Consider the following 20,714-nt stretch of genomic DNA (forward strand, 5'->3'; position numbering starts at 1 on the left):
GCGGCATCTACTTTTGAGATCAAGAACATGAACGATGACATGAACAAGTCTGCTTTCAACCCGTGTATTAGAAGCGAATGCAGAGTATGGGGAGGTATCAACTCGTCATATTGCCAAAACAAAGATACAGAAAAATTAAAGCAACCCAATGTCTAAAAAGACCAACGCCAGGATGTTAACAAGCCGTTATCCCCCCTTTCCCCCTTTTTTCACTCTTCTACATGCTTTTCGTCCAGATCTGTTCATCTCCTCTTGCTAAAGTTGGAGGCAGTCTTTTGCAATTTGGACGGTGGTGCAGCTGCGGCTTCGACATCGCTCTCCTCATCCTCGCCCATGGAATCGTCTACATCCTCGTGGTTGACCTCATCCTCGTCGAGGGACTCCTCGGCATCGCTGTCAGCTTCCTCACCGGCTGACTCCTCCTCATCGTCAGAGTCGCCGACAAAGCCGTTGGTGATGGGAACGTCATCGTCTGAGTCGTCGAAATCACCATTCAGAGCGCCGCGCCTTCGGCCAGGTGTGCGTGCAGCTTCGTCTTCACCCTCAACCCAGATAACATCCTCATCGTCGTCAGAGTCTGAGTCGCCGCTGTTGTTAAGACCACTGTAAACCCTGCGTCGGAGCTTCATCTGGCACTCGAGCATTTCGAGCTTGCCCTTTAGAGCGAGAAGGCTGGAGAGACCCTTTGCGCGCTCGGAAAGAACCTTTTGCAGACCGCTGAGGCTCTGGAGAACCTTGGGCTGCGATGCGAGAGCACCACCGTGGGCGATCAGTGTCCAGTTAACCCAGGCCACAAGGGCGCCAGCGCGACCAGGACGGCGGTACAGGCGGGCTGCGAGCTTAATAAGGAGAGTGCCGGCGAGGGCGCTGTCGAGGCGCTCAATGGTGTTGTGGACGGTGGCGAGATCGGTGGTGTGCAGGCAAGACTCGAGAAGGTCTGTGTCGTCGGTGCGAAGGGCCTGAGAAAGGACGGTAGCAAGAGACTGGTGACTGGGAGGCGCAATAGCGTTTCGCGTAGAGTGGGAAACAATTGTGCCGCTGATAGCTGAGGGAACATCAATGATGTCGTTCTCAACACGGAGAAGCTCCCCAAATGAAGGCGCTGCGCCATCCTCATCTTCGTCCTCGGCCTCGTCGTTGGACTTTTGCTTCACAAGCTTTGTGTTGGAGGTTTCCTCAGTGGGCTTCTGCTGCTCCTCAGTGAGGCTCTCAGCGTCAGAGAGATCTTCGTCGCTGTCGGCATCTGACGAGAGCTCAATGGTCTCGACCTGGGCTGATCCGTAGGCGTCGGGGCCGGCGATAGAGGTCTTTGACTCGTCGATGACGGCCTTGTTGGGGATTCGAGCGCTGGTTCGAGAAACAGGCGCAGCCAGCTTAACCGGCGCCTTGCGTTTTGTTGTCGACATTATGGGGGATGGAATATGAAGTTGTTTAAGCGGGCGCAGAAAGGAATATGGCTGGGTCGCGTGCAAGGATACTGATGGAATCAAAGACAGAGATTCAAATCGAGAAGCAAGTCTGGTAGTGCTGACTTTTGTGTCGCTGATAGCGCGGTTTCTCTATATTATTGAGAGAAAAGAATAATGTTGAGCGTTATCAATTGGAAAATTTGACGAAGCCGTCGCTCAGTCTCGAGTGAAGGAACTTTTTTTCTGGAACCTGAGCTTAACTCGGTGGTTGCCCCACAGAGAGATAAGATTAGAGATGTGTCACGTGCAGTAGCCACATCGAGCGCCACAAGTCGAATCATGAGTGGCGTCGAGGAAGTCGTATCTCAACTTCAGTTTGGCAAGCGTTTCAATTACAGTGATTGGCTTGTTAGGCAAATGCAATCTTGATTGGACGAACTGCGTAGATAGTGGACTCGGAGATAGACTCTCATTGGAGACCATGAGTTTGCTTCACATTTCTCGGAAGGATCAACCTATCGTCCGTTATCATGGAGAAAGAGTCACAAACAAACAGAATTTCCAAAGGAACTGCGTCTCAGAGTACAGAAAGCACATCAAGTTTGGGTATGACAAGCCATGTAAAAGCCCGTTGCCCTTGTTTGATACGGGAACGCAGGGTCACATGACAGCTACCTCTAAGCGGACCCGTGTTTCCCGGCTGGACCATGATGCGGTTTAGCTTCGATACAAGATTGAGATCCGGTGGTAAGCTATCATGGCTTATTGCATGATGAGTTGGTGACGAGTGACGACGCGACGCGAACGTGTAAGAGAAGTGTCGCGAAAGTTAAAGCACGTGTCCTCAAGAGAAAGAGTTCGACCTTGAATACATCTTGTTTTTTTTTCCAGGGATTTTCTTTCTCATTAAGTAAAAACGAGTTGATCCTTATTCAGACTTCTATTCTATTCATGCTTCATCTTCAGTTGAGGCGACCTCTTCCTTTCTTTTTGTTAAATTGGATCATCTTGTAAGACGCAGTGCTCGGGAAACACAGGTAATCCGGAACCGTCTGTAATCTTATCCGTGTCCTTTCGGAATAGAGGAGACCTTCCCTTTCTGATCATGCTCAGGCTCTGTCTGCCACACTTGTTGGTCCATAAGGTTTGTATCAGGCTACAAGTTCTAGAGCTGCTGCATAAGATTGACAAAACGCTTTGTAATTTCAACTCGAACATCTTCCTGATTGTTCTGGTATTTACACTCTATTGTCAATATTAAACATGATCAAATCTCATGAAACAAACTCAATGACAATGATACCGAACACCCAACCTCGCAGCCACAGCGTTCCCCAGCCACCAGCGATCATCGTGACAGGGAACCGACGCTGGCCCGTGCGTTTCATCATCATCCCCTTTCAGTACAAACCTCGGACAAATAAATTTTTCCCCTTACCAAGTTTGCGCGCCCCGGTAGAGACAAGTCGATGGTTCAGCGGAGTTTCTCTTCTTCCCTCATAAATACCACCGCGCCTCCGACCGGGCAAAATTCACTGACGTGCACGCGCTTTTCCCTCAGAGGCTCCGAAACTCCCCCTAAAGCCAAACCCCCCCCTTACCCCCCTCCACGTTCTTCCGTTCCGGTTCCCGGTTCAAACAGAAGAAAAAAGAGACAGAGAGACAAGAGTCTAGGTACTCGCTCGCTCGCTGCCATCTGGGACCTGATTGCCCAGCACTGGCCACTCACGCAAGCCAAAAACAACCCTTCCCCCCTCTTGGCAACCACCTTGCACCTTTTGAGGCTACTACAGAGCACAAAAAGCACCTTCCGCGCCCCGATCACGATAAGAGCTTCTTTCAGTTCTTGTTGTTCTCGAAGCCGGCGATCACCACCAAAAAAAAAAGTCAACTGCATCTGCACTTGCACTGCACCCACCATTGACTTTTATAATCAATAATAAGTCTTGCGACTACATATTAGTTTTGCGCTTGCACTGTTTTTATTTATTCTTTATTTATTTGCTTCTTTTTCTTTTGGTCAACTTGACTCAGCTTTCTTCCCTCTGCTATACTGCACGCGAAGCTTACCTGTCGCAACAATCGATCTCCAATTATTGTTGTCAGCGTCATTGCTTCGGCTCTATTACTCCTCTTTTGCAACTTGACCTACCTGGCTCCTACCTTGTATCCGGGTTACGACATCGGTCTTTGGTTATTATTGCCGTCGCCTCCGCCTGCACCTGCCCACCACCTGCCGCTAGGCCGCCAAAAAATTCCAAAGCAGAGAAGCGCATAAAAGATCGCGACTCCCCGCCTTTCTTCAAACTCGCAATTGCGCGACGCGCCCCCATTCCAAAGTCTCCACCCAACCATCTCCATCGCGCATCAAAATCACATCGCCTACCTCTCGAATCACCTACGACTCACCTTGATACGTAAACGCATCGCTATTTCATGTCGCATCGGGTCAACTAAGCTACACTTATATTGACGCGCATTTATCGCGACCAGCCATTATGGCTTCACCCACCCCAGATGCCCCCGCCGCCGATTCTCCGTCGCGTGATGTCACCGCAGAGAAGGAACACAAGTCCGAAGTCAACGGGTAAGTTGCCCCTCAGTCTTGCTGGAGCGTGATGTGTTACCATATCGTCGCGATGCAGTCTCATCTTTCCCAGCATTCGCTGACTTTGTTGCCACCAGACATGCGACTCCTGATAAGCCAACCGACGCGCCTGAATCCACCACAGTAAACGGCACCGACAACGGCAAGACCGAGGATCACCCAGTCGAGAACGGCGTGAGTAACGATGTCGAGATGGCGGATAATGATGAGAAGAAGGCATCTCCATCCCCACCTAAGGAAGATCCTGTAGAGGGCGAGAACAAGTCGGACAGTGTCGACCAAGCAAAAGAGCTGGGCGATAAGGAGCCGGACGTATCTAAACCTGCTGAAGATAAGCCAGCTACTGCATCTGACGATGTCGATATGGCAGACGCTTCACCTTCAGACAAACCTCAAGATGACAAGCCCGCACAAGACGAATCTACTGAACCCCCCGTCGAGGAAGACGTCAAGGACGTTGATATGACAGAGAAGCCTTCTGATGCACCTGAGAACACAGACGCAACTGATGACAAGGCGACCGCGTCAAAAGATGCTGAAGCGATTACCTCTGAGGCTGATGAGCAACCCACCAGTCTGTCTCAGCTTGCGATCGATGGCAACGATGCCGATGGCCCTAAGCCTTCTGTCGACAGCAATGATATTGACGCCCCCAAGCCATCCACCGAAGTGTCAATGCAAGATGCGCCGGCCCTTGACGTTTCCGCTAGCTCTAAAGTCGCACGCGAACGTGAGGAGGACTCCGCAGATGAGCCTGCGCCCAAACGAGCCAAGACAGAGCCCAAGTCAGAGGAACCGGCCGACGCTATGATGCCCGTTACCAAGACCGAAACAATTCCTAACGAGTCGGCTCCTGGGCAAGAAATGTCACGCTTCTCTGGCCTCGAGCTGTGGAACAACAAAGAATACAAGGACCAGAAGCTCACCAATCATCAACGACGCGAGTTCCGCAAGGTGCTTGGACGTGTGAAGAAGACCAAATCGGGTGGACACTTCAAAGATTCTGTCGCAAAGTTGTGGCCACAGCTCGCCGATAGCTATCTGTCCAAGATCGACAAGCCTACCGACTTGTCCGAGATTGACCGAACTCTGCGCGATGCCGTTTACACCACCATTGGTGACTTCCAAAATGATTTGGCTCTCATGTATGACAACACTCAAACGTTCAATGGCACTTTGCACGAGGTAACGACTTCTGCGTTCAATGCCATTCGAGACATTTGGGAAAACATCATCCAAATCCCTGCGGAAGAGATGGTCAAGCCCAAGTCTGCCCCTAAGCCAAAGCCTCCTCGCGAGCCGCGCATCAGCTCCCTGGGTGACACAGTCGCCCGTAAGCCATCTGTCGGACCAAGCACAAGTCCTGCTGCCGAGAGTGTGTCGTCAAAGCCAAGGCACGGGTCGCAAGAGGTTGCTGCTGCGGCGGCGGCGGCTTCAGAACTGCGTCGTGCTTCCAATGCAACTGAAGGTGACCGTCCCAAGAGAACTGTTCGTGCTCCCAAATCCAAGGATATCGACTACACAACAAAGCCTTCGCGTAAGAAGCTCAAGCCTGAGTTGCAGTTCTCCGAGGAGGTATTGAGCGACATCATGCACCCAAAGAACACTGCCCTCAATTCCTGGTTCATGGACCCTGTTGATGCCGAAGGGTTGAACATCCCCCACTATTACTCCATCATCAAGAAGCCTATGGATCTGAACAAGGTTTCCCGGATGCTGAAGAATGGTGAAATAACCAGTATCAAGGACTTTGACAAGAATGTGCGGCTGATCTTTACCAACTGCTACACCTTCAACGGCAGCGTCGACCAAGGAAACGCGGTATCGTACGTAGCCTCCCAATTGGAAGGATACTACAATGGCCTGATGAAGGAGAAAGATGCATGGCTGGCTAGGTATGCTAAGGCCAATGCTCCAGCTCCCAACGGCAGTGATGACGAGGATGAAGATGAGGATGAAGCTGAGGCCGACGCTGTTGAAGCCGCAGGCCCGCCTGGTGCCAACCCGACCAAGGAAGTGCATGACCTGGAGGCGAAGCTGCGAGAAGAGAGCAGTAAGCTTACTGACCTATACGCCGCTGAAGTGCCCAATGAAAGCATGATAGACATTCAGCAGACTATAGTCAACGTTGTACAGAATAGTCTTCTCAAGGCGAAGCAAGCTCTCAGTCAGCATCGGGCAAAGAATCCAGAGAAGCCCGCCAAAAAGGCCGCCAAGCCTAGCAAGCCCAAGCCCAGTGGCTCTGTGCCTCGCAAGCCCAGCGGAACTCTGCCCCATCCTAAGAAGCCCAGTGGTACTAAGAAGGCTGCCACCAAGAAGACTCTGACAGCCGCAGATAAGGATTTGATTGCTTCGGCCATCAACGACCTTGACGGTGCACAACTCGATCGTGCTATCGATATCATCAAGAGGGATACAGGCCAAAACGTAAGTACCGACGGCGTCTCACAGCATCGAGCAATGTTAACATTTCTTTAGGAGAACAATGACGGAGAGCTGGAACTGGATATTGACCAGCTTAGCCACGAGGCATTACTCAAGCTCTGGGAGCTGTGTAGGAAGGTGCTCCCAGGATTCGGCAAGGACTCGAATGTGCCATCTTCTCCTGAGGCATCCCGAGCGGCGCCTCCTAAGCATTCCAAGACTTCGTCGACGTCGGCGAAGCCCAAAAAGAATAAACCCATGAGTGCTCGGGAGCAGGAAGAGCGCATAGCACAGCTTCGCGGTCTTCGCGATCTGTACAGACCTGGCCAAGAGCCCGGAGACGCCCAGCCTGTGTTGCAAGCTCCTACACCCACCGCCGAATCCAGTGATGAATCGGATTCGGAGGAGGAGTAAAGACAGATGGCGTCGACTAATGGACGGATTGTATGAGTTGTATGACTTTTTTGGGAGCGTCGTAGCCGAGTCGGCCGGAGAGCATGAGGTACCATTATACCCAGCCATATGGCTACACCAGGTGCCATGCTTGCTCAAAGGAGTGGCGTTGTATAGTCGACAATACTCGACGATACCGCCTCGGACGAGGCAGACGCAAGCCAAGGCTGACGAGATTGGTAATGAAGACGTCGCGACGGTTCCCCAGTATCTCACAGTCTCTGTGAGCCACCAAGTCGCGACGCACGAGCAGAGAGATAGGGTGCATTGCTAGGGGGAAAGACTTTCTGGTGGGAGAAAGTATCGAGGTAATTTGGGAGCTAGCAATGAAGATTTTGGGGAGATACCCAAGCGAGCGGAAGTGATGACAGCACTACGGATACTTCTCATTGATGATATCCATATAAGTGGATGGACGCAGTGGGCATCCAAGTGCCGCTTATCGGGGGTGTGCTGTGTCGAATGTATAAAATAAATCAACTTCAGAACCTTGTGTCGTGATGATAGCGGTGATGTGATGTGTTGTGTTGTATTGTATGTGCGTTGAACCCACGGTCAATGCCGTGTCATTGTTGTGGCTCTAGCAGCTACTGCTTGCTGGTGATGGGCGCGAAGCGAACCTTGGCCAAGTCGTTCCAGTGTCGTGGTGAGTCTCGGCTTTGTGGCGCTGCGTGTTTGTATATGTACATGTTGTGTCGTGCTGGGAGACTTCGGTCACGCAAGGTTGATGTAGGTGTGAAGGATCCAACGAGCGACTTGGACGCGATTGAGAATGTAATGCTGCAATACGACCAGCCAGCGGGGTCGATGATGGACATTACTGGTACTTGAACCTGGTAGGCTCTGTTTGAGGATAAAGTAAACTCTAACTCTTTCTTTGGGTATTTGCACAAGGATGATGCCTCATAGGCTCTGAGTGGGCGCGAGGCAGCCTTGTGTGGAGGGAGGAGGATATCCTGAGGCATCAAGTGTGTCGATTCCGTGATGAAAAGGAAGGATGTGATGAACTCATTTGAAAGTGTATGAGAGTGTAATAGTGAGATGGAGGTAGTGAGTGAATCAGAGAGCGGTAGACGTGAAAAGGGAGAGGAGAGGAAGTTGGGTGATGAGCTGAAGGCTGTTTGATACGGCCATGAGAGAGAAGAGGTGGCAAGGCGAGGAGTAGATGGTAAAATAGGCGAGTTGGAATACAAAGTGAAGATATCGCGAACAAGACTCTTGATGATCTCTATCTTATAGATATGGTAAAAGTAAAAGTATCAGTGCGTATCAACGAGTTCCTTGCGCTGTGGTTGATGGGAAACAGATGGAGGGCGTATGATCCGTCAAGGCGGGGTTGAGAGGAAGGTCAGCAGACAAAGAGAAAGAGACCATACATACCTTGACAAGATCAGTACTGTATGAAATGGCCAGATACTAATGGTCGGAGACGCCTGATTCAAGGCCGTAATAACACAGGTTGAATCGATGTTGTATGTTGTATAAGAACTGACATTTCTGTCGGTTGGTGATATTTTTTTCTTTTTTTTTCTTTGCAGACTGAAATTTGGGGGATTTAACGAGGGTGGGCTTTCTCTTTTTTTGGTGGGGGAAGGATACTGGGCTTTTTGGTTCGCCTCGTTAAGGTATTTACACTGTAGACGGGGACACGCCTACGGGTTAGGGATTGGTTACCCTGTAAAAGACCTAGAAATTGGTGACTAATTGGCAATTGCCCTTAATAACCTACTAATGGCTGGTTTTTGTTCGTAACATTTAGAGAAACTGACTGGCATGAACAAGAAGACACGATGAAGTATAATGGTTATTGTTACCTATTATGAACAGTCTTGGTATGGATCTGACCTTGGACTGCCGACTTGAACTGCCAGTCTGTTCTCTTCATCACTCTGGCAGGAACACAAGTATTGATGAACATCTCAAGATGGCTTTGTTGAACTATTCTGAACAACACACTTGATAGAGCAAGTGTTTATTCACATGTCGTACATATAAAAAAGATATATATCGCTCCCATTTAGAAAGTTATCAATTTCCATACATACAAACCCGTTCCAATCAAAAGCACAACTAACACAACAGTCAAAATGTCTTCCTCCTACTTCACCTTCCAATGGCCCCGTCCACAGGACAACAACTTCATCTGCTGGCACCGCGGCTTCGACAACCCCAACAGAAATATCATGGTCGCCCTCCTCGTCCCCTGGATCCAATGGCCCAACAACCCCCTCGACGACGCAAACTCCCACTGGACAGTCATCCAGGACAAGGCGCACCAGGCTGTAACCCAGTGGCGCCGAGCTCTCCGGGAAAAGGTCTCGGGTGAAGTGCACCAGAAGCACATGAAGCTCACGAGTATCATCCTCATGAATTCGCAGCTGAGACTGACTGTTGATAGCTTGGGAGAGGGCGAGGAGCACATGATGCTGTTCTATGGGTTTGCGGCGGATGAGTTGATGGACATGGAGGATGTCAGGGATGTCAGGATGGGGAAGAGTGTTATCAAGTGGATTGGCGATGGACAGGATGCGTATCCTGTTTTGAGAAACTTTAGATCGAGGGTATGAAGAGGTATCTAGGAGGGTAAGTATATGGTCTACATGCTGGACATGTAGAGTCTTGTGTAGAGTACAGCGTTTCTCTCATGAGTTTCAAAATTACAATGTATGGTACAAACCACCAAAAGTATGCCTGTAAAGCATTGCTTCTAAATGTGCTTATAGTGACCATTAAATTCTGTAGACGTCACTTTGTGGTTTGTTCTTCCACTTTTCGATGTGGGGCACAAACAAGATCAACCAAACCAGCTTCTTTATATCAACAACCCTCACTCTTTTTCATATCCATATAAACAAATACATCTCACAATGACCTCTTCTTCTCCCTCAGAACGTGCTTCCGCACTCGTGCAATGGGCAACTTCCAACGGCGCCACCATCAACCCCTCAGTCCAAGTCTCTCATCTGCCCGAAACAGGCCTCTCATTCTGCGCAACAGCGCCTACATCGCCCTTTGATACAATCGTCAGCATCCCTCCCACTCTAACTCTCTCCTACCTCGACACTCTTCCTGGACGTGACGATCCTAAGCCCTTTAGCTCAAACTTTCTGGTCAAGACTCCGCCTCATGTCATTGGACGCTTCGTTCTCATCAAGCACTTTCTTCTCAGAGAGTCTTTCTGGACGCCGTATATACAGGCTCTACCGCAGCCAAATGATGTTGACTCTTGGTCTCTTCCACCATTTTGGCCTGATGAGGATGCAGAGTTGTTTGAGGGGACGAATATCGAGGTTGGTGTCGCCAACATAAAAGCCAATGTCATGCGCGAGTTCAGAGCTGGTTGCGATCTTTTGGACAGAGACGATTGGGAGCCTCAACTCCTGAAGCAGTTCACCCTGCCATTGTATCAGTGGGCGTACAGCATCTTCTCCAGCAGAAGTTTCCGACCTAGTCTCGTTCTTGGCCCAGAAGACCAACAACGTCTCCCCGAAGGCGTCAAACTGGACGACTTTTCTGTTCTAATGCCACTCTTTGACGTGGGAAACCATGACATGACCACTCAAGTACGATGGGAACGTGACGAAAAGAGCAGCGACTGCAGTCTCAAGGTCGGAAAGGCGTATCAGCCAGGAGAACAGATATTCAACAACTACAGCATGAAGACAAACGCTGAGCTACTACTCGGCTACGGATTCATGCTCCCCGAGACAGAAGAGTTGCACAATGACTATGTCCACGTGCGAAAGCGTCAGCCCGCTCAGGGTGAAGCTACAGAAGAGTACTACATCTCCCTTCGCCCCATCCGACACGCCAGCTCCCTCCTCGCACGAAGCAAACAAGCCGTACAACTAGACGACTCCACATCCGTGCTCGGCGCCTTCCAGCATGTTCAGCACGACATGGTGTGGGATATCTTCTGCACGCTCGCACCGCCTGAGCAGCGCGCCCAGTTCATCTGCGAGGGCTCAGAGCAGGAGCAGCAAAACAAGTTCTTTAGCGGACAGGTCAGCGAGGACGGACGGATGTTTATGCAGCAGACGGCGGCTATCATCCAGCACAAGGTGATGCAGGAGCTGGAGAGGTTACTGGAGACGGATGTGGAAGTTGTAGGGGGAGGGGATTTGACGAGGAATCAGCAGTTGGCGCTGGATTACAGAGCGAGATGTAAAAAGGTTCTTGAGACTACGCTTGAGGCTATGGATATGGATGAGTTGTTTGGTGAGGATGAAGAGGAATAGGTCTAGTTTGGTGGATGTAGAGAGATAGATCTCAAGTAAAAAGTAAAGAGGCATTTAGACAGTACCTGAACTAGTAAACTAGTTGTTACTTGATCTATAAGACTAAATGTTCAATAGCGGGCTTGTTCGTTTTATGGGTGTTGTTGGCTTGTACTTGGACATCCATCCATTCACTGGCTGCATATATTTCCACATGCAGATTTGGTTTTAGATGAACTCCACCCACTTGGTTATGACTTGAATTCACTCATCAACTTCCTTTTCAACAACAACCCTCCATCACTCAAAGAGAAAATACACCCCTATCATTGAGGCCTCATACTACTCATCCTCCAATCTTTTCCGTCATGACAACCTCAACTTCCTCACCCCGCAAACTCATCCATCTCATCACCAATATCGACAAGTAAGTCTCTCTATACAGCCATATCTACACCATCTCTAACAATCCCAGCGCCCCTTTAGACTTTGCATCCAACTTTGACCCTTACTACCGTCTCTTCCTCTCTCCAGACCCTCGTCCCCATGGCTTCATCCTTCCCGCCACCGTGTCCCTCATGCCATGGCCCTCTACCTTCACCATCGACCACTCAGCCCGTAATGTAACGCTGACCTCACCACCATCTTCTTCATCACTCACAGAACACGCCAACGCAGCGTTTCAAGAAGCTGTTGACAAAGCCATCGACGACGATCTATTTCCTATTCTTCACAAGGAACACAGCGAGTACTTCCGTATAGTCGGCGCTAGGAGTTTCGTCCAGGTGGAGAGATTCGCTGCTCCTCTGTTCGGCATCGCTACGCGTGGGGCTCACTTAACGGGATATATCCGTGATGATGGAGAGATCAAGATCTGGGTTGCGAGACGAAGTCGCCATCTGTTCAGCTACCCAGGTCTTCTAGACAGCACCGTAGCCGGTGGTATAAAAGCCAGCGACACACCGCTCGCTTGCATCAAAGCCGAGTCCACAGAAGAAGCCTGTCTTCCGCCAGATTTGGTATCGACACATGTCGAGCCCGCGGGTGCTATAACGCTGGCCAACATCAACGCCAACTCGAAGCTGTTCCACTCAGACATCATCTACGTATTTGACCTGGAAATGCCGAGAGATGTGGTTCTGCGACCTGGCGATGACGAGGTGGAGGAGTTTGTGCTGATGGGTTGCGGAGAGGTTGTTGAGAGGATGTTGAAGGGGGAATTTAAGCCGAATGTTTGTCCGGTCATGATTGATTTCCTTGTGAGGAGGGGATTTATTACGAAGAAGAATGAAGGGGATTTTGAGGAGATTCAGAAGAGGTTGAGAAGAGAGATTCCCGTGCCGATGGAGTCTGATGTGTAAATTGTCATAAAAGACATGGCTTCTGTTGACTGCATAGAAAGGAAGCGGAAGAGTTGTGCTCTGCATTGCTCACCCAGCAGCTACAGACAAAGATGAGGTTATACCAAGACCATCACATGGAGCACATAGTGAGTTTATTTATCACAGTCTAATCCAAAACCCAATCGTTATATACTATCCCATCCAACATCCATCTCTTAGTGAAACTCAGCCTCAACCCTTCCATACCGCACTCCATCAACCTTCAACTCAAAGCCTAGTCCCGCACTCTCAACCCTCATCTCTAGTGTAAAATCTAGATTATCAAACTCAACTCCCCTCGTGGTCGTCAACCTCGTAAACAGACTTCTAGGAACGGCGTTGAGGTCTGTCGTGAGGGTACACACGTGGATCAGATCCCTCGTGTACGCTGCAGGAGGCTCGTCGGCGTCGCACGCTATCAAGTCATCTGTGACAATGAGGGATTGGCCAGGGCGGAAGTTACGTGTGTAGTGGAATGCGATTGGGGCAAGCGGTGATAAAGCCTCGCCCTGGGATATGTTAGTAACTGCATAGTTGATATAAAGTAAAAAGGGGACGTACCTTGGCAATGTGCCATTGCATCCGGTCAGATACCATCCATCGCTCCCACAAAGGAGACCAGTACCTCTCACTGACCGAATGCTTATCCTCATCATACACAGTCGCATATGAAGTTCCATAGTGCATCCTCGACTTACGAGAAATGACCATGTTACCCTCCAATCCTCTCAAAACAGCACCACGCACAACCGCCGTCCAGGCATACACAGGCTGCATCACTTCAATAGAGCCCGTCTCCTGCGTAGAGTTGGCATTGGCGTGTGTAGGCCGCTCACTGTACGGCGGTGGAGCAGCGCTTGTAAAGTGAGACTTGAGACGACGATACAGATAGTCGCTCTGGCCAAAGCCTCCCACCAGCACGATGCCGGAGACGATGCCGCCCTTTGATCGAAGACCTGAGACCTGGCCTTGGACAAGATCGCATACTTCTTTCACTACGGGTTCGAAAATGTCTTTGACCTGCTCTGCCGTCATGACTAAAAAGCCCGAGTCCAGCCCAGCTTCTTCATCGTCGGGAAGACCAGGGAAACTAGAAAGAAATATTAGCAATATTCAGAATAAAAGGTTCGGTGGGGTGTACATACGGAACGTTGACTTCCTGGTGCTCATCCTCGTTAAAGTTTCGTTTAACAAACTCCTCAAAGTATCGAAGACCCATTTGCCACGTCTTGCCCTTCTTACTCTTCATCTCGTCAAAGCGTGTTTGACCAAGACGGCCTCTAACATGTTCTTCAAAGCGATAGTTCAAAAAGGCACTTCCACACAACCCTCCTGTTCCAACTGCAGACTCTTCGACTCTGAGTGGCTTGAGAGAGATAATCTTGTACGCAATCAAACTGAAAACTGTTAGTGCCTGGAATTTTTTCAATGGAGTAAAGCCAACTCACTCAACGGTACCGCCTCCAGCGTCACAAACGATAAAGTTATCGCCCACGTTGAGGTGATTAGGTTGGATCGCCTTGAGCGTATACACAGCAGCAGCTTCAGGCTCACTAATCATCTGGATCTCAGATCTGGACCCCATACCCGCTCTCTCAGCAGCTTGCAGAGTCGTATTCTTGGCCGCATCACTCCAAACAGCTGGACACGTCAAGACAAACTCAACCTTTGTCGACGCCATGAACGACTCTCCATAGCGACGTGTGAGGGTATCCATGGTATGCTTATAAACCTGGGTCAAGTAGTCGCTCACAGCGTCAACAACATTCTTGTTGAAACGCTTCAGCTGAGCGGCTGTGTCGAGAGGGCTGACGTAAAAGGGGAGTTTCTGCGAGCGGTCGAGGAAGAGCTTGATGCAGCGCAGACGAGACTCCTCAGGCTTGAACTGGAAACCCCATTTCACAGTTGGTTCAGTTCCTTGGGGGGCATTGGGAGGGTAGCTATAGGCGATCTCAGTCGGGACTTTGTCCGAGGTGATGCCATTGCCGCCTGGCCATGTCTTGATGATTTCTATATCATCAGGGGTGGAAGTGTACACAGCAGCGACACTACGATGGTCAGTATCTCATTTTTTGTTATAAGTTTCGATACCTACCCTGAGAAAGTAGTACCGAAATCAACACCAACGATCAAGCGGTCGTTTAGAGGCGTCTGCTCTCTCACCAACTCCCTAACAGGGCCATTGATAGCTTCTGTGGAGCTTGGCGGTGTATAACTGTTGAAGTAATTATTGCGACTTTCGCGATTGCGCTGACTGCTTGTGCTTTGTCGAATTGGGAGATTGAGACTCATGATGATGGTGATTTCCTTTTGCTAAACAAGTCGAGTCTTAAGCCAAGCCAGTCCGTTTTATCATGAGTCCAACAACCGTTTTACCCCTCCCCCGCGTGAGATTGATGGCTGACCGTTTTTGTTCTTTGGTAAGATGATTGATTGAGATGATAGATAAGGATGAGGTTCAAGAAATATGCTGGTCCAATATGAGAGTAGATATTTCAAGGTATTTTTCGTTCTCACTCTTTCAAATCTCACTGCGCCTCAACTCATCCTTCAACTGGTTTGCCTCGTCGCTGACTGGTGAAACGTCTACCGTTACGGTTCGATCTCAGACGAATAGAAAAAACAAACTTTGAAGAATCGCAAACTAATCCTGAAAGAAAAGAGAAAAAAAAGGAGAGATCGTGTAACACGTTTTTAGAAAAGATACAGAGAAGAGATCGTCTCTTGTTTCGTAATGACCACTCACAGCTTTTGTCGTCAGTTCTTGGCTTGACTTGTTAGAGTGCTGCCTAAGGTAAGCGTCGTGATGTTCCTTGAACCACGTGACGTCGGACTGATTTCATCTCATCCCATCTCAGTATATGGTCACATATCAGATCAACTATAGACTGTTGTATATCGCAGAAACTTCAATCGGTTTCATCCATTAAACAAAGCCAATGACAATACAACGATACCCCAATAGCGAAACCTATGTATTTGCTTGTTCTTGTACATGGTCTGAATAATGCTATGCAAATAATACCATGCATGCTTGTCATCATTCTCAATGCAATAACTACTAACTAACCTCACTACTCAAGCCACCTCATTTCCCATCGTCAGCCTAATTAATTCGGTTGCCTCCTTGCTTGTTACAAATGTTGCCTCACTGCGGAGCCCACACTCATAAAGGGAGACCGAAACCTTCCTTTAAGATATATTTATGAGACCATCAACATTCTTCACTCATCACCAAAGAGTTTTTTCTGTCAAATCATCATCAGGGTCACCCCAGGATAGGCATGTCACAATGCACATGTGTGGTGGTGACTCACTCACGATCGTAAAACGTCACAATGTACAGCAGTAGTGTGATAAGATGAAACGGTAATTGTTTTGTTATTTTTCCTTAATTAACCCTGTGCTTCCTCCACGTATATGGCATTCCACCTCTTGTTGCCGGGTATAATGATAATTATATACAGTTCTCTCATCATCAAGTCGCAAACTGGGTTCTGGCATCCTAGATAGACTGTAAAACTCAATTCTATTCGGTTGGCAATCTCCCAACACCTCGACTGATAATCGCGACTGGTAAATACGCAATAATGACCTTTTATACATCCTCCAATACGCAACGCAAATGATGACATCTTCCTGCCCATCTCCCAAGAGGCGTCCTGTTGACCCTTTTTGTGCATCCACCAAGCAGAGACAACCTAATATGACAAAGAGAAATGGCCGGTCATATTCAGCCCAAGAACCCAAGACTCCGTTTCCCCTTCTTATATATAGTGAGACAAAGGAAAGAAATGGATTGAGTGGTATGTGATATTGCTTCAAGCAGATTGCTACGGCTGCGCTCGCCTGTGGTCTATAGGGGTATTTGATACTCAAGGTATACGAAATAAAAACAAGAGCAAACGGTTGCGGAAAGGGAGAGAGAGAGAGATTGCGAAGAGATAATAATAATAGTATGTGCAAAGGCGGCGTAAATTCCGGCCGGGTATTTGGTGAAACGTCGAGCGTGCTGAAGAGAAGGGGGAATAAAGTATGTATAGTCAAGCCAATATGCCCAAAAGTCAAACCCCGCCCACGTTGCAACGATGGTAAAAAAAGATAAAGAAAAAAAAGGGTTCCATATCGTAACCCAACACCCAAACACCATGACCATGCGAGTTGATATCAAAATAACTTTTCCACGCCGCTGGACGTAATCGTAACAGGTTGCGCCCAGATTTTTAATCCTAAATGCGACTGCCAGCAGCCCAAATACTGGCTGATGCCGACGCTGCCCATTCACTCTCCTCATACGGCGGCGTGGGCCACTTGTACTGATCAGTTCTCTTGTTTAGATCAAGAGGCTTGGGAGTAATAGCTTGCCCATCGGCGAACAACACTTGGTTGCCGTTCGCTGAAGGTGAGGGAGTGGGGTATGGGTTCATCAACCCAATGTTGCTAGCCGATTGTCGAAGCGGCTTATTTTGGTTTTGTTCCATTCGCTTCATGGCTCTTTGCGTTGTTGTCATGGCCTCGTCCATGAGCTCTTCTTCCTCATCAGGAGCCTCGTACTGATGCACACCATGAGTCGCTTGGGCTCGTCGTGTACGGCTAGAGATGGGACCACCCCGTGCAGCACCGATCAGGTTGTCTACTGACCGGGCTTGTTGTTGAGGTAGCGAGTGATGTCGCTTGAGGGTGCTGGTAGGCGAGACCTGGTGAGCGGGCGGAACGGGAGGTCTCGAATCGAGGTTGGTCTGAACATCTCGGAGGGCCTTGTCAAGAGATTCGTAGACCTCGGACTTGGGAACGGGAGCCGGTTGTTGCGATTGGTCGATAACCATGGACGACCGGTTGCTACCCCAAGGGCCACATCCAACCTGGGCCTCCAGGTCGTCGTCATCATAGGAGGGTGAGACGGGGGTCTGATGTCGTCCCGAGAACCGCCTCGCACGCTTTCGGAGATGTGAAAAGAAGCTCTCCTTCTGTCCACTCGGAGGGGAGGCGAGGCCAGAATTCCCATTGAGAGCCCGTTCGGCTTGTTGCCGATGCATTTCTGTGTAGTTGTTTGTGCTTGAAGCGACAGAGAGCTGTCGGCCAAGTTTCTTGGTCTTCCCCTGGCCATGTCCATTAGCGTAAGCGTCGTCGTAGGCATTGTTGGCGCGGGCATTTACAGCATCAGGGATTGGCGAGATTGGCCGCGCAGTAGGAAGGATGGGCATGGGCGCCACGTTTGAAGGGCCGTTTGTCCAAGTAGCTCTCTTTCCGGCGGCAGGGCGGGCCTTTGCGGCGACAGGTTCGGGGGCAGGACGAGGACCAGCAGGCTCCTTTGTTTGTGTCTGCATGGTAGCCAGGTCGGTGCTCTCAGAACGGCCGATGAGGGACTTGCGGAACCAAGATTGCTTGACGGAAGTTGGGGTAGTAGAGGCCTCCTTGCTGCTTCGGCTGAGATCGGATTGCTTGCGGCCGAGGATTCGGGAAGCTGATGACTTGGGTCGAGTAGGATCAACGGCATCGACAAAGTATTCGTGGGCGATAGCTTGTGACGAAGTTGGGCGGTTCTTAGGGTCCCACATCAAACACCAGGTAACGAACTGAGCCAGAGACGCAGGCCACTGCGGTGTTTGCAGAATGGTGTCCATGGCATGAGGGGCCATCTTGGGGAACGAGAAACCCAGCTTGCCAGCCAACCTTGTGCCGTCACGCCAATCGCCTCCACCGACTCGGTTGCCTGACTTGTTGTACCAGTTACCTGGGCTGCCCATGATCTCACAAACTCGCCAAACTTGGTCAACCTCGTTTCCACCAGGGAAGAGCGGCTTCAGCGTGGCAATCTCAACAGCCATAGCTCCAACGGCCCATATATCGACAGGAGCAGAGTACTCTCCCGCTCGTAGGAGGACTTCGGGAGCACGGTACCATCTTGTTGAGACGTATGTGGTGTAAGGAAGCTTGGAGTGTGTCTCACGGGCGAGACCAAAGTCGGCGATCTTGACGGTGTATGTGGGTGGGGTTGAAGGCGGAGTAACGAGAGAAGAGTATCGTCGGAAAGTGTTGCCAGCATCATTGTGGCCGGATGTTGTGACAAGAATGTTTTCGGGCTTGATGTCGCGGTGGAAGAAGTGGTGTGAGTGAATGTGTTCCAGACCCTGCATGATCTGGTAGAGAATGCTCTTGACGCTACCGTTGTCAAGACACTTGTGGTCGCGAGCCTTCATCAGTTGGTACAAGTTACCCTCCATGTACTCCATGGCGATATGTAGCTTCTTTGAGTAAGGGTCCAGGAAAATGTCGAGGGCGGGAACAAGGTGAGGGTGGTGTGGTAGTGTGCGTAGGAAGACGACTTCACGAAGCTCCAAGCATGGTTGGAGAGACTCAAAAGTCTTCTTCATAGTCTTGATGGCAACCTGGAATTGGTTAGCAACTGTCACACAGTAGGTTACACATCGTATCGACTTACCACTGTGCCTCGACGGGCAACGTTGGCACCAGCCGTCCGGACTCTACCCAGGACGACGCTACCGAAGCTACCATCACCAATTTCCTTCAAAACTTCAAATCGATCCTCGAGAGAAAGATGCTGGCCGTTTGCACCCCGGTGGGTCAAATCACTTGGAACAGTCATAATGTCGAGGTTTGATCGAGACACTCTATTGTCGAGATGCAGTGACACGCGAGGAGTCGGGGTCCTGGGGTTCTCGATATTTGCCGGCGGGCGTTAGAGTATACCTAAACCAAGCCGGAGACGATAAGCTCTATCAAAGAGCTAAATGTCGAGTTACCGGAGCATTCAGATGGGCGAAGTTGCTGGTGAAGACGATGAAAGAAGGTTGTGGGTGTGCAGAGCAATTGTTTAGCGATAGACGGGTAGTAAGGTTGTCCTGCTGGAGGTTTAATTGTAGGAGGAGATATAGTGGCGGTGTTCTTGGTTGGGATGAAGTAAAGTAACGATGGACTGAACAGAACAATGGGATGTCGAGAAGGAGGGGATGTAAATGGGGAGAATAGAATTATTCAAGACGACGATGAGAATAAACGTCAATCAAGGAGATGAGATCGTCCCAGAGGGTCCAGGTTCCAGAAGAGCAAAAGGAGTGACTGAAGTGAGGGTGATTGCAGAAGTGGATAGGGTCGATATTAACGAAAAGGAGAGGGAAAGCTCTTGTCCAGGGCCAAGGGTCAGGGGGGGGAGTGGCTTGAACCTGCCGATCGAGGCAGGATCCTCAGTCCAGTCCACTACGAAGGTACTTAGTGAGTGTCGGCCACTCTTTAGAGAGGCCCCAGCGAACAGCTTCCCGCTCCAACGTTAGTGCAGTGTGATTAATGCGATGCGCTGAGTGTTGTATTGATTGCACCCAACTGCAACTGCGACTGGTGATTGATTGTTCAGACGATGCTGATAAACATTGTTATTGTTTTCATCTGACTTCTCGGAAAAAGACTAAAGTGAGGGGAAAGAAGAAGCGAAATGCAAGTGAGCCAAGCGAAAGACTCAACAACGAATGATGTAAAAGCCAGGGAGAACGACATCGACCTCGACCAGCAAGTCGCCCAGAAGAGCCCAATAGTTACAGTCCAAAATCCAGAAGCCAAAGAAAAGAACCTGAGCAGACGTGAGTGAGACGAGACGGGGTGTGCGCGAACGTGGGCGTGTCGTGGTATCCGTCAACAGCAACAGCCAGAGGGTAGCTTGGGCCGGTGGAGCTCAGGTGGTGCAGGGAAGCTATGGAAAAAGAAGCAATGGAGACTCGTCCAGGATACTGTGATGGGATGGGATAAGGAGGTCAAGTCCATGTACTTGCAAGCCATGAGCGGGACCTTGCAGAAACCTGCTGCCCTGTAGAAATGTGGCTGGGAGAAAAGGTATTCATGTCGTCAGACTGCGGTAGCTTTTTCCACTCAGCATGTCACTCTACAGCACTCGACAGCCCACTTTAGCTGCCCCGGTCCAAGAAATGGAAATCGAGCACAGCACAGCAACACCATCGGTTCAGGCTTGAATTGCCAAGATGGGTGTACGTACCCGCGCTCCGGTGGACATCTTTACACCTGAGAGGTTTGAAGATACGGAACCCGACGGACAGCAGAGCACTGAACAGTGAACAATGGCCTGGAATCGATGCGCTGCTGGGGAGCAGACAGTGGTCTTCAGACGTGCTATACTAACCCAAGCCTTATGAACTTAGTTCGAGTCACGGCAATCGAGGTACATATACTTTGCTTTGGCCTGTTCTCAAGC

At 49.9% G+C, this 20,714-nt stretch overlaps 8 protein-coding genes across 8 annotated transcripts; 4 read left to right on the forward strand and 4 right to left on the reverse strand.

Moving 5' to 3' along the window:
• Positions 1–242: 242 nt before the first annotated feature.
• Positions 243–1,406, reverse strand: FGSG_04424 (uncharacterized protein; the record flags this gene model as incomplete). The annotated part of the gene is made up of 1 exon (XM_011322878.1): positions 243–1,406. The coding sequence occupies one exon, from the start codon at positions 1,404–1,406 to the stop codon at positions 243–245; it is 1,164 nt and encodes a 387-aa protein (XP_011321180.1).
• A 996-nt stretch (positions 1,407–2,402) lies between these two features.
• On the reverse strand, positions 2,403–3,105 carry FGSG_12259 (uncharacterized protein; the record flags this gene model as incomplete). Its single annotated transcript, XM_011322879.1, has 2 exons — positions 2,403–2,631; positions 3,011–3,105. The coding sequence occupies 2 exons, from the start codon at positions 3,103–3,105 to the stop codon at positions 2,403–2,405; spliced, it is 324 nt and encodes a 107-aa protein (XP_011321181.1).
• An 802-nt stretch (positions 3,106–3,907) lies between these two features.
• Positions 3,908–6,855, forward strand: FGSG_04423 (uncharacterized protein; the record flags this gene model as incomplete). Its single annotated transcript, XM_011322880.1, has 3 exons — positions 3,908–3,996; positions 4,095–6,444; positions 6,496–6,855. The coding sequence occupies 3 exons, from the start codon at positions 3,908–3,910 to the stop codon at positions 6,853–6,855; spliced, it is 2,799 nt and encodes a 932-aa protein (XP_011321182.1).
• A 2,126-nt stretch (positions 6,856–8,981) lies between these two features.
• FGSG_04422 (uncharacterized protein) lies at positions 8,982–9,461 on the forward strand (the record flags this gene model as incomplete). The annotated part of the gene is made up of 1 exon (XM_011322881.1): positions 8,982–9,461. The coding sequence occupies one exon, from the start codon at positions 8,982–8,984 to the stop codon at positions 9,459–9,461; it is 480 nt and encodes a 159-aa protein (XP_011321183.1).
• A 300-nt stretch (positions 9,462–9,761) lies between these two features.
• On the forward strand, positions 9,762–11,132 carry FGSG_04421 (uncharacterized protein; the record flags this gene model as incomplete). The annotated part of the gene is made up of 1 exon (XM_011322882.1): positions 9,762–11,132. One exon carries the CDS (start codon positions 9,762–9,764, stop codon positions 11,130–11,132), a length of 1,371 nt encoding a protein of 456 aa, XP_011321184.1.
• Positions 11,133–11,479: 347 nt separating this feature from the next.
• FGSG_04420 (uncharacterized protein) lies at positions 11,480–12,472 on the forward strand (the record flags this gene model as incomplete). Its single annotated transcript, XM_011322883.1, has 2 exons — positions 11,480–11,538; positions 11,587–12,472. 2 exons carry the CDS (start codon positions 11,480–11,482, stop codon positions 12,470–12,472), a joined length of 945 nt encoding a protein of 314 aa, XP_011321185.1.
• A 135-nt stretch (positions 12,473–12,607) lies between these two features.
• On the reverse strand, positions 12,608–14,785 carry FGSG_04419 (uncharacterized protein; the record flags this gene model as incomplete). Its single annotated transcript, XM_011322884.1, has 5 exons — positions 12,608–13,002; positions 13,055–13,583; positions 13,639–13,890; positions 13,942–14,541; positions 14,589–14,785. The coding sequence occupies 5 exons, from the start codon at positions 14,783–14,785 to the stop codon at positions 12,670–12,672; spliced, it is 1,911 nt and encodes a 636-aa protein (XP_011321186.1). The 3' UTR covers positions 12,608–12,669.
• Positions 14,786–16,722: 1,937 nt separating this feature from the next.
• FGSG_04418 (uncharacterized protein) lies at positions 16,723–19,100 on the reverse strand (the record flags this gene model as incomplete). Its single annotated transcript, XM_011322885.1, has 2 exons — positions 16,723–18,882; positions 18,936–19,100. 2 exons carry the CDS (start codon positions 19,098–19,100, stop codon positions 16,723–16,725), a joined length of 2,325 nt encoding a protein of 774 aa, XP_011321187.1.
• Positions 19,101–20,714: the final 1,614 nt, after the last annotated feature.

The sequence above is a fragment of the Fusarium graminearum genome, chromosome 2 (assembly GCF_000240135.3).
Source record: "Fusarium graminearum PH-1 chromosome 2, whole genome shotgun sequence".
Lineage (NCBI taxonomy): Eukaryota > Fungi > Ascomycota > Sordariomycetes > Hypocreales > Nectriaceae > Fusarium > Fusarium graminearum.